Here is a 13,412-nt window from a genome sequence, read left to right as displayed (position 1 = left end):
ACAACCAGAATAATTTGCTCAATTTATCGAGTTTTGAGCAGATATCTTTCCTGCCTAGACATTAAAATCAAAGAGATCACCACCAAGAGCCCTGAATATCGAAGCCCATCCAGATTTGAAGTGATAGAGTCTGGATGAGGGGCAATCCGATGATGAAGAAGGCCACATAGATGGAAGGGGGTCTACGTATTTGAAAAAAGCTATATATACTATAGCAATGACTGATACATTAGTGTCTGGTGCTCCCTACCATTTGGTTGAGCACGTCTCATGAGGTCACATAAATCTGAAATCTTTTTGTCTTTGGATATGAGATCAGATCAGATCAGACACACTATCTGATGAGCTGTTCTTTTAAGACTTTAATACCTCTGCTAGATAAAACAATCTTTCCACTGAAAATTCACTTTTGTTTCTTGGGGGTCCAAGACCGCTCCAAGATAGTGAATGGTCTGAACTTGGGCTTTTGTTGAGTTAAAACAGTTGATAGCAAGTTTCAGAAGACGCAGAAGGGAGACTGTCATTTTTAAGTTCTAAGCCTCCTATGGTGTGGAAGCCTTGATTAGCTAATTGTCTGGCTACATAGATGAAGATGGCTTCTTTCTCAGAAGTACCACCACGACTGTCATTCATTTGGAGAAGGTCTGTGGGTCTTATTTCATGTCGGAAGGAAGGACTTTGTGCTGAAAGCGATTCTTTCCTACCAGAAACCTGAGGAAATTACACCGATTTTCTGCACCTGGGATCAAGAAGTATGATCCTTCTAAATTCTTTCCACACACACAGTTTCCTTGATGAAGTTGAGGCTTAACCCGTTGGAGGGATAACCCCTAGTTTTTCATTTTTTTATCCAATTGTTTTCAGTCTTCAAGCAAAGATAGGGTGTGAACTCTTGTTTGAGACCTTAATTTCTCAAAGCATTAAGTAACTGGAATACATTTCCCCCTCAACAAATTTGTTGCCATGAAACATGGTCTACATCCCCTTTTACCCACTCCTGACGATTTCAGGTGGACTTTTTTGCACATGAATTCTCAGAGGGGAAAATTTTAACCCAACTCCATAGCCATTTTTTTTTTCACAAGGCAATTCAGCACCCGCTGTCTTTTGCGATTTCATGCCACTATTGTATATGATTCACTAGGTTTCCTCCTACTATAGTGGTGGACTGGAGGAGTAAGGCATCATTTGCCTCTAGCCTGTGGATTTTCCTGGGGCTGCAGACAGCTGCTGGCCATCTCTTCTTTTTCTTGCATTATGTTGTATTGGCTGCCATTATTACAAGTGATGATGGCACCAGCGGGTTTCAACACCTCACTGCCGTCAGCGCTGTTAATGTTAATTTAAGTCAGACTTGTACAGATACCTGCTAAACCCCTTCTTTTTTGAAACCCAAAGCTTTTCGTGTACCCATTTATGATTTTATGTGGTGTGACTCCTCATCAGTCCCTCACTCAAAGAGAGCATTTCCTGAAAAACCAAGGATGTAAAATCCTCAGTCATGCATGTAGTTTCAAGCTAGTGAGGCAAACCAAAGGGAACATTTAAGAATGAGGCAACAGCAATAGTGATGTCAGAGAAGATCCAAGGAATTTAATGCTGTTGATGGATTGGTTGAACATCAAAAGACCCTCGGTTCAGCCTTTCATGAAAATCTTATTGTGGGTTCTGGAATGTGAACTGCATCTCACTGTACCATCCTTAGTGCATATCCTCAATTTCTTTTCAGAACTGCCTCAGGTGGGCAAGACCTTATAGGAAGACAATACTTAAAAATGTGCAATCTCTTTCACATGTAAGCCTGTGTGGGCTCCATACACTGGTGTGTTGCGGCTATGAGAAATAAAGAGTGGTGCTGCCAAAGACCAGCCATCCATCTACGAGATATCAACAAGGAATTTCATTTGTTCCTTGGATGGATATTAACGATTATGTTTCAAAGCTTTGTTAAAGAAGCTCACCAAATTGTTTTGCCTTGTTTCCTGCAAGAGTGTTTTTCAGAGTAGGGCTGTCCATTCTATGGCCTGGAAGTTCATCCCTTACAGAGTCCCTTTTGTAATCAAGCTTGGACCTACAAGTCTAACAAGACTGTTGGCCATTCTGGCAAGACTGAATCTGAGCATGGTACATTGTCACAATTCTTGCACTGAGCAAATCAGTGGCTTGATATGGCTCATATCCTGCATCCTCTAACACACTAACAAGGTTGGTCAGGTTGACAATATAATACACATTTATCAAACAGTCATTCTGTGATGGGGCAATGACAAGAAAGTGTTTCAAGAAAGGTGTCAGATGCAAAAAGCGTAATGAATCTGCCATGAACCAGGACTAAAAAATGATTACTCTGGAGTGCTTGATAAATTGAAAACAAGCTTAATAGGAACACTGACACAGAATAACCTCTTTCTATAGTAATGTACAGGAATGCCTCATAATATTATTTAGACTCTGGCATGTTTTATCCAATCTGTTGGTGTTAGTAAAGTCAACAATAATTGTGGTATAATTTTCATATCACAGGACAGATTATGCATTGTGTTACTAAAGATGTTATCTTTCATCTTGTAGACAGAACACGGTATCTTTCCAAAATATCTGGACAAATAATTATAGGGATCGTTTCCTTTTAGTTCCCAAACTGAATTCTGTGGGGAGGAGATCCTTTGAGAATAGTTCAGAAGCAATTATATGAAAATGTTGGGTGATATTATTTGGCACACCGGATTAGGTGGTATTTAAGCATGAAGCAGTTGCTAAAGACTGGTTCTGCACAAAGACATATAAATTAACAAATTCTGCCTTTAAGACTACTCTTGTTTCATTTTTTTATGTATACAGAATATTAGTAAAAAGAGTAGCATAATGAGCGCCTCTTATCTTTGGTAGGAAAAATAGTTTGTTGTACTTTAATATACACAGTATATAGAATATTTTTCCTTTATGAATCAAAAACACAATTAGTGGTTGTAATGCTCATGACTGTGGTAGGCAGAAAAGTGTTTTGGCCTTTAGTCCCCAAGCCTAAAAGACCAATATGTAACAGAAGTTGCTGTTACTTAAAAGGCTTTTCAATGTTACATACAACATTTTCAGCAAGATTATCAGTGACTTGTTCATGTATGATTTCAAATTTATTTTCTTTAAAATATACATTTGTAACATTTTCCAAACTTAAGTTACGTACAATTTTGGAGAATATGATTTAGAAAACCAAAAATCAAAATGATTGTTTGTGAAACAGCTAAAACAGGGCTACTGACCTGATACTTTACTTACCCTGAATTGCCCATATAGGGAGATCATTGAGAAGAGAAGGACAATTGCCAATGGACCCCAAAAGTCAGGATTGTCTCTCACAACTTGTCTGTTAAACCCAAGCGATGGCATAGGCATCAACACACAGCGAATTTTGTAGTAAATGTCCGTCAGATCTATGTCCAGCTCTTCCCTATGAATTAAAAATGAAATTTTTCTGTGTTATGAGATGTTATATCAAGCTCACACTCATAAAATTAAACAAGACTGAAAACGGACATACTTCACAACTCTAAACATGTTGGATTACAAGCATGAGGATATCATAGGACACATGCATGACAGAAAGTAATTTAAGCTCCACAAAGCAGCTACATTAATCAATATTAGACTGAACAAAGCAAGTCTGTGTTCAAAATCTATTTGCACTACCAAAAAGTAGATGAACACTCGCTTGCCTGTCAACTGTTCAAGTTTTGATATCTAGCCCGGGTGAAATCACCTTCAATTCTACCGGTAGATGGAGATATCTATGAATTAACATATTCTTCTCCAGCCGAATGTACCCAATATTACACAGAGGTGGCAGGCTGCGAGTATCTAATAAAACTCTCCTCAGGCAAATTATTCTTTCCTTATTCCACCCTCTACTAACTTGCAAAGGCAAGAAATGGATTAACCGCAAAGAGGAATAGATTGACTCTGGTGCGGAAGGTAGTAAATTAGGTTTGACAAAAGCGAAAAGTGAAAGATTAAAAGCCTCTAGTCTACTCTTGAAACTAGCATCTTCTGATTAAAGCAAAACTATTTCTAAGGTAAGTGATAAGGGATGTAGGGATGTGGCCATTGTGCAAGTCACGTATGTGGGAAAGCATTAGCCCAACTTTTAGAACATAAATAGTTCGATCCTAACAGTATGACAGTAGTACTGCCCAGCTCCTGCTGTTCTCAACACCTGCATGCAAAACCGTTCAGAAGTTTTAATAAGGAGAGTCGTACTCGGTGGCAGCATATGGTACCAAGGTGTGCTAAAATTCATACAACAAATAATTAATGTATGTATATGAAGTATGTTTTTTTAGGAAAAACAACAGTCTGGCAAGACAGTTAAAGCAGCCTCAAAGGCCAGACATAATAAAAAAAAGAAGAGGGTTTATATTGGTGGTAGAAATAACATCTATATTAGGGTCTCCTACTAGATGTACTAACAATTAGATAACTCAAACACTGTCAGGAAGCACTGTACTCAAATTGGGCATTGGGAGAGGGCTAGCAGAATTATCAGGTACATCCAGTGAGGATTTAACACAAATTATACTTTTGAATTTCACATATTCACAAGTGCATTACATTTCTTTGATTTTGTTAAATAATTTTAAGTAGTTTAGGCACAGGAAGACAAGTGGTGGGCTCAGCCACTAGACTGGGGCTGGAATGATTTGTGCCACAGTGCTGTCATATTACTGCTTTTATCACTGAGAGCTAGAGTAGAGAGAATAACATATCGTTTCAGAATTCTGAAAGCCAGCTCGGTATAAAGCGAGAGCGAGAGACATGCATTAATATTTGTGAGAAACATGACCACTAGGTCCTATCCATTCAATGATTGGCATTAGATGTCACAATAAACATCTAGATTGTAATTGAACTTTTTGGAAAATCAACAGTTGATGGACAGAATGCAGAACAATGCCATACATTCACCCCAGTACAGAGATCTGGGCCTAAATCCATCCTTTTTTTGCTTACCATGCCGTTCCAGTTTGAACCCAGCCATATACAAATCAGACTTGACCCTGTGCCTCATGGGAACAGTCCAGCCCGAACTGCCAAGCCAGGTCCTCCCTGGACTGGAAACAAGCATCCTAGGACCAGTTTCGGGGTTTCACCGCTCTTCAGCCAGGATAGTTCGATTTCAGTGGCATGGAGAGCACAGGACCCACGTCTGGGCATACCCTTCCCACTCGGGGTGACAAATGCAAAAACAACAGTTGATGGACAGAATGCAGAACAATGTCATACATTCACCCCAGTACAGAGATCTAAGCCTAAATCCATTATTTTTGTGCTCACCATGCCGTTCCAGTTTGAACCCAGCCATATGCAAATCAGTTTTGACCCTGTGCCTCATGGGAACAGTCCAGCCAGTACTGCTAAGCCAGGTCCTTCCTGGACTGAACTTTTTGGCCCATTGGTAGATTCAGGATCTTTCAGGTTCAAAGTTTGACTATTTACTACATGAGCTCCCACTCAACTCTGTAATACATGCTTTGAAAAAGTCAAATCTGGGGGGTTGTCCAAGATGGCCAAGATGTAAGACATGCTTCTCGGAGGTCCGCAGGACTAGAGCCGACTCCAGGCGGAACGTCGGTGTCCGATTACAGCGGCAGACGCTGCCTGAAGGCGGCTGACGAGCAGGGGAACACCGGGGGTCTGCAGCGTTGATGAAGAGAGGGAGAACTCAGCCCCGGAGCCTAGGGCGAGAGTGGCTTGCGGAGTGGCGGGCCTGGCACTGTACGCAGTGGGGTGTGCCACGGCCTGTTCCGTGGGGCCGTGGAGCGCGCCTGGGCGGCCTAGTGCTGCGTCTGCGCTCCCCGGTTCAAAGCTACTCCAGGCAGTGAGTTGAGAGTGCGGGGGTGAAGAAGCGGCCTGCCGGTTGGGGTAGCGTGCGAGGAATCATCCCTCCCCCCTGCCTTTACCTCAAGTAGCGTCCAGGCCTGCGCCAAGGGGTGTAGGGGGGACCCAAGAGGACGCTGCGCTGCTGGTCCAGTCGACCCGCCCTACGCCAGGACCGCCCGCGTCTGCAAGGGCTGCTGGGACGGCCGCTGGCTGCCGGAGCCGGGCCCGAGCCGAGGGCGTGGATATTGAGCCTACTGTGGCCTGCCTCGGCGTCCTGGGTGATCGTGTGAGGCCTAGTCCCCCGTCAAGACTGAAGACAGTGCACTGTGCGGATCCACTGGTGCCTCCCCCACCTTGTGAGGGAGAGACGTCATGCTGGAATGAGGCGGGATGCCCAGATCTCGGCAGGGGCAGCGGGCAAGAATGAGTGAGGCCCACACGGGAGGCGCACATTAGGGACCCATCGGGCCCCAGCCATACCCATGCAGGTGACTGTTGGTGCCTCTGGAGGCCCGACTGGATCTCCTGCCGGAGGCGAGGGCCCAGGGTTGCGGCCTTCTGCGTGGTGCGCTGGCCCGCCTCTTTTTCTGGCACCTCAACAATGTTAACGACACCCCGGGACTGTGTGGTTCTGCAGCCTCAGTAACTGCCTAGCCTCACATGGGACCACTGGCGGAGCCTGCGGGAGGTGTTTCGTCGGGGGGAGTAGCCAGTCGACTCATAGTGGGGAACTGAGCCAAAATGGAGATGTTTGCACACAGTCAACCGAAAAAAGATCCCTCATTTAAGGACATGTTTGTTCAAAGTCGGACGCCACGTGGGAAGCGGAGGAATCAGGGGAGTCAACCGGACAGGGCTGGTGGTGAGGACGAGAGCGGAGAGGAGTCCCCAATAACGCAGGCCTTCATGGAACTACTGTTCGGTACCCTTTGCAAGGACTTTGCAGAACTTAAGCGCGACATTGCCCTAGACATTAAGGGACTCCGGCAGGAGCTCGCTGCCCTTGACCAACGACTGGACTCGGAACGGAATTACGACGCCTGGAAAGAGGAGTTGGAGGGCCACCGTCAGGAGCTCCGCGACCAGAACGATGAGCTGCAGTACCAAAGTCGTTCCCGCCATTCCAATATACGAATTAGGGGTGTGCCAGCCCGGGCCATCGTAGGCAAAATGGAGGACTTTGTGACCCGGCTATTTAAACATGTGGCATCCGCATTGCGGGATCAGGAAATACAGCTGGACCGGACACATCGCGCAGGGAGACCGGCGACCACACTGGGCCAACCCCAGAACATACTTACATGCCTGCACTACTACAAGCAAAAGGAAACAATAATGTCCGCAACCAGAGACCTGAGAACTGTTGACTTTGAGGACCATAAGATCGGGCTATACCAGGATCTATCCCCAACAAAGTTGCAGCGCCGCAGGGCCCTGAAACCACTAACTGATCTCCTCCGAGCCCAGGTGATCCGCTAGAGGTGGGGCCACCCTTTCCACCTGCAGTTCACAGGGAAGGAGGAAGTTCGATTGGTTCACACCTTAGCAGATGCTCGCGCTCTACCGGGGAAGCCAGACTTACGGAAGGCCTGCCCATCAGGGTCGTATGCTCATGAGCCATCAGACGAGGGGCGACGAATAAGACGCACGGCCGGCAGGGGCCGAAAAAGCTGACTAAGCCGACTGAGGCCGACAGTCGAGAGGAACGCACATGACTTCTCCAGCATTTGTAGCATGAAGGCACAGCCAATGACCATTGACACCCCGGGGTGTCCAGTTTCCACCTTCGCAGGTTAAATGTCCCTTTACACGCGGTGTACTAGTTGCGTCATGTCTCCAGTCTCGCACTTCCACAACACATTGGCTAGGGCCGGTGCCCGATGTCCCAACAACAAGATTCCGCCGGCGGAGCCCACCAAGATAAACCCTCTAGATCTGATGTGCACACCCTGCAGCGACATGGACCCCAAATTTGTGATCAGCGCGACTCCCAGGTGTAAGACATTGCTGGATTCGAAATTCTTGTTGAACTTTGTCCTATATTTTATTTTTCTCCCCTCATTCTCTAGGATGTTGATGCCTGGTTCCCTCAATGGGGGGGGGGGGAGGCAGGTTGGTGGGGTATCCGGGTGGGTGAAGGGCAGAAGGCAATGGTATGAGAGATGGTGTCCATACTCAGCTTTAAAGTTCGGGGCCTTAATTCCCCAGCAAAGTGGCTAGCGGTTCTGTCATTCCTTAAAGACACTAGGTGCAACATATGCATGCTACAAGAGACCCACCTGGTACCTTAAGACTGGCGGAGGATGCGCTCCCGCTGGTTCGACGGTCAATACTTTTCATCCGGGACTGGCAAGAGGGCGGGGGTGGCTATCTTGCTCACCACACATTTCCCAGGGAAGGTGTTTTTGCAGACATCCCAGGCCAGCTTTTGGCCCTACATGTACGGATCCAAGGCGCCAGGTACAAGGTAGCTACTATATATGCCCCCAATGACAAGCAAAAACTGTTTATCAAGGATGCCTTAGGCCGTCTGATCACCACACCGGACAGAGACCTGTGGTGGGGGGCGACTTTATCACAATGGACGGGCAGCGTGACAGATCACACCCCTGGGAGGGCCCAGACAGGAGACGACAACTGACGGCGGCACGTAAAGAGCTACGGGCCACAGATATGGGAAGAGCAGAATACGCCCTACTGCGGCTCCGCCAGAAATATTATGCCTGGGCAACAAGGCGAAACGTATGTTAGCGCATCGCCTTAGAGCGCAGGCGGTTGACTGGCGGATCACCGAAATCCGTGGAGCAGATGGCTCTGTTTCCGACACGGATGAGGGTATTGCATGTGCATTTGGGGATTTTATAAAGCACTCTACTCAGCCGAGTCGTTACAAGGATCGTACGTTGAGGCATACTTGTCTCAGGTGTATCCACCGGAGGTAGAGGTACCTGTATAAAGTACCCTAGAGAAGGACATCACAGTACAAGATGTCCTTACTGATATCCATAAACTGCATCCGCACAAGGCGCCCGGCCCCGATGGCTATGGTGGTGAGTTCTATAAAACATTTGCATCCCATCTGGCCCTGATACTCACACTCCTATATAACTCCATAGACACACAGGGAATACTCCCAGACTCAATGCGCAACGCCACTATCACTGTCATCGCCAAGCCTGGCAAGGACCCTAAAAGTTGTTGTTTTTACCGTCCAATATCCCTGCTGAACGTGGATGCAAAACTTTTCACCAGCGTATTGGCACAGAGACTGCCACCATACGTTCAGGGAATAGTCGATCTGGAACAGGCAGGGTTCATCCCGGAGCGGGGGTGTAGCGACAATACAAAAAGACTATGCCACCTCCTAGTCAAAACCCAATGCTCACAGATCCGAGCACTGGTGCTTATGATTGACACTGAGAAAGCGTTTGACCGAGTACACTGGCAGTACTTATACCAGGTGCTCGAATGGGTAGGCTTCGGTCTCCGACTCCGCGGGTGGATACGAGCCTGCTATGCAGCTCCCCAGGCCAACATTTGCGTCAATGGAATACAGTCTCCCCCCTTCTCAATAGAGGAAGGAACCAGGCAGGGCTGTCACCTGTCTCCCCTCCTTTTTGCTCTGTATATGGAGCCGTTGGCCGAACGCTTAAGGGGCAAGGCAAAGGTGACTGGAATTCTAATGGGAGGGAGGGAGAAGATCATGTTATACGCCGATGATGTCCTCTTAACACTTATGAACCCAGCTGACTTACTGTCAGCGGCCATGGCAGAAATTTCAGACTTCGGGCTTGCATCAGGCTTCCAAATTAACCCCCAAAAGTCTATGGTCCTTGACATGACGCTACGGGATACCGAGCGAGCAAGTCTTCGCGAACAGTTCCCATTTCAAAGTCTATGGTCCTTGACATGACGCTACGGGATACCGAGCGAGCAAGTCTTCGCGAACAGTTCCCATTTCAGTGGGCCGTATCTCGACCTCCAGATATTTCCCAGAGTTACGCCCACCTCGGACTACTACTATGGTAATCTTCTCACCATGACTCAGACGGATCTCCTTGAATGGAAAACACAGAACCCTTCCTGGTTAGGGCGCCTGGCTGCCTTCAAAATTACTCTACTCCACAAGTTGCTCTATGTGTTGCAAACCCTGCCACCCTGACAAGTTGCAGGCTCTAATTTGGGACTTCATATGGTAAGAAAGAGAGAATGTCAAGATCACAAGCTTATCTTACGGTGGCAGAGGGTGGATTGGGGTCCCAAACATTTACAAATATTACCATGCAGCCCAATTGCGCCACATGGTGGAATGGTCCCGTACACTTACCGAAATGCACTGGTGCTTTATAGATCAGGCCATAGCTGGGATGCACATCTGGAAGGTACCATGGCTACCCAAACCCTACAGACCACCAGGCGTATATATCTCACCAGTCACAAGATCGAACACGGGGGGCTGGTACAAAGGAAGCAAAATCTCTCCACCCCGATATGCCCGCAGACTCCTCTAATGGGTAATCCCGATTTTATCCCGGCAATGGAGGGTGCAGGTTTTAAAGCGTGGGAGGAAGTTAAGTGTAAAAGGGTGGGGGACCTATTTGATACTGAAGGTTTTATGGATTTCGCCAAACTACAGACATATTATCCACTTTTGACCTCGGCAAAATGGTAAGATCTAGCTGAGGCGCACTGGCTCACTAGCCAATGGATTCAACCACATGCAAGCAGACCACTGTTACCGTTCAAGAAGTTGCTTATCACGCGGAGTTCAGACAAGAAGTTACTGTCCGTCATCTACGCATTCCTGATACAGCCTGTGCACCCCATGCCCTCCCCTGCCAGAGCCAGATGGGAGAAGGAATGTGATTACTCATTCTCTGACAAAGAGTGGAGTGATATCCTCCACCACGCACGAACATCCACCCTCAACACCACCAGTGAGGAAATGCTCCTCAAAATAGCCCATTACTGGTACCTCAAACCTGCAAGGGTAGCCACTTGGGACCCCAGGGGGAACAGAATGTGCTGGCGTGAGTGCGGACAAAGGGGTACACTCACCCATCTTCTGCGGCAGTGTCCCAAGATTGGCCCAATCTGGACAGAGGTATTAAGGGCCATTGACACTACGTTCGACACAGACATACCTCAATTCCCCACACGTTCATACCACTGGGTCTTCCCAATCCACTCACTTACCCATTAAAATCTCCCAGGGGCAAGGCTATCACTCTTACACTGGGGGTAGCAAAACAACTCCTGCTGGCCAGGTTGGGGACAGTCAGGATACCATTGCATCAGGATTAATTGCACAAATTATGGGATATCCTGGGAAGGGAGAAGCTCACAGCAGTGGCCACGGTTTGACAAGATGCCACATATAGCGTACCTGGTGGATGAGTTTCGCGAACTGACATGCCCTTAACACCAGAGAGTCTTACGCTTCACAGCTACGGAGCCCGCTACGCACCACCGGCCCGCAACCACATCCTAGTATTAACAGTGCAGAGAGAGAGGGAGATCCCTCCCCTTCCTATCCCCCCCCCCCGACCTACAACCTCTCCTCCGGTTCCCTTTTCTATTTCCTCTTTCCTTTCTACAACCTTAACCGTAATAGTGCTGTTGTTATGCTCTTAGTTTCTCTCGCTTTACTCTTTCATGTTTACCTACTTACCATGCATCCGAAAGAACACCCGTCGGCCACTGGATGTAGACTGTTCAAGTTGTAATGTTGCTACCTTATAAAATCAGTAAAAACGATTTAAACCTAGGGAGGCGGCCATCACGCTTAGATTTAGACTGATACAACTCAGGGTTTTACATCGGTCTTATATGACAGGGATAACCCTGGCAAAAATAGGCGCACAACAGGATGACCTCTGTTTGAAGGGCTGCCGGCAGCAGGCTACCTTCTATCACGCATTATGGGAGTGCCCGCTGGTACATCGCTTCTGGGAGAGAGTCACGAATCATATACAGTCTGCAGTGGGTAAGACGGTAGTAGACCAGACACCGAAATTGGGCTTGTTAAACATCTGGACAGCCACTGACCTAACTGAAATCGAACAACAGCTAGTGATGCTGGGGTACACACTGGTAAAGAGGGAACTGGCGAGGGGGGGGGGGGTGGCACCGCCTTCCGCATTGGTATGGTGGAAAGAACTGGACAGATGCATGATTGCGGAGAAACAAGTTTTTATAACCCGAGGGTGCCCGAAAAAGTGGGATCGAAAATGGACCAAATGGAATATCTATAGAGGTGAAATATGTGTATCTCCAGTGGTGGAGTTAGAAATGCACAGGAATGTGGACAGAGATGTGACTTCTTAATGTAATTATTGTATCATCCTTTGTATACTGTACCTGGACGAGAGTAACCAATCAGTATTATAAATCGGCAATTTCTGTATATCTGTCACGAAGGTTTAATAAAAATATATTTAAAAAAAAAAAAAAGATTTAAACCGAAAAAGTCAAATCTGGATTCGTAATTCCAGGATGTTTACCCTGTGGCTAACCCTCTTCTTACATTATTTCTATAGTCAAAGGGCGAATTAATTTAACATAAGCAATATCATGATATCAGTAACACTTCAGACCCCATTCAAGCTTTAAGACTCAGTATAGTCACAGGTGCAGCTCTGAATGAGCTTTATGATTAAAGCTCCCTGTTTTCCATTTTTACAGATAAATACAGACAGAAAACCAGTTATTTTCTTGCCTGCATTTATTTTTAAATATGGAAAAAAAAGGAAATTGGGTGCTTATTGAGTGATTCTAAATACACTTTGCCATGACTGCCAAGCCAATAACTGTGTGGATTGATAGGTAAACGGGTTAAAAAAGAAAGGAATTTTGGTAAAGAGGATTAAACGGCAGTTGATATATACAAAGCTGATACTGAAATGCGCATATTTTCATAAAAGTGCATCGATATATCTTCTGCAAGTGTCCATATCACTGAAACCTGGCAGGCATTCAAGCATGACTGCATCTTTATTGGTTTCAGCTTTATTTTTCTCACAAAACCCATAATAAATATGGATAAATACAGACGGAAATGTAAAAAAACATAAATACCATAAAACCGGGAGCCCTATTTATGATGATATGGATAATGACGAATAGGTATAGGATCAGGAACCATATTTACTGCTGAATTCACTGATCCCAACTGTATGGGCACTAAACCATCGTAGACAAGATACAGCTCTTTCAAGAAATTCCAGAACTGTTGTGACAGAAATTAAGTTCATTCAAGAGGCACTGGTACACTAAAAAGTAGAAGCCTTCTTCCATTAAATTAGATGGAAAATGACCAACCATAGGGCGACAGATCTATAGATAACCCCTCGCCTCCCCTCTACTGTGATAAGAGGGTCAAGTTTGTGCAGGTTATCTGGCAATAGAGAATTTACAGTATTGAAATGAGTCTTTTAGTACCCTTCGACACCACCGACACCTGAGACCCTGGCTCCTCCCGAAATGAAGGGGCAAACATGACACAAAGTTAAAACCAGTATCAAGACATACTAAAA

The 13,412-nt window shown here is 46.1% G+C and overlaps 1 protein-coding gene across 1 annotated transcript in view; it reads right to left on the bottom strand.

Moving 5' to 3' along the window:
- Positions 1 to 13,412, bottom strand: part of YIPF4 (Yip1 domain family member 4) — a 77,372-nt gene that overhangs the window by 47,667 nt on the left and 16,293 nt on the right. The window contains exon 3 of the mRNA XM_085611391.1: positions 3,280 to 3,451. Within this exon, the coding sequence (XP_085467517.1) occupies positions 3,280 to 3,451 (172 nt within the window). The remainder of the gene's footprint in view (positions 1 to 3,279; positions 3,452 to 13,412) is intronic.

The sequence above is a fragment of the Triturus cristatus genome, chromosome 6 (genome assembly GCF_964204655.1).
Source record: "Triturus cristatus chromosome 6, aTriCri1.1, whole genome shotgun sequence".
NCBI classification, from domain to species: domain Eukaryota; kingdom Metazoa; phylum Chordata; class Amphibia; order Caudata; family Salamandridae; genus Triturus; species Triturus cristatus.
Note: the sequence above shows the minus strand (reverse complement) of the source record. Positions and strands in the feature narration are given on the sequence as shown.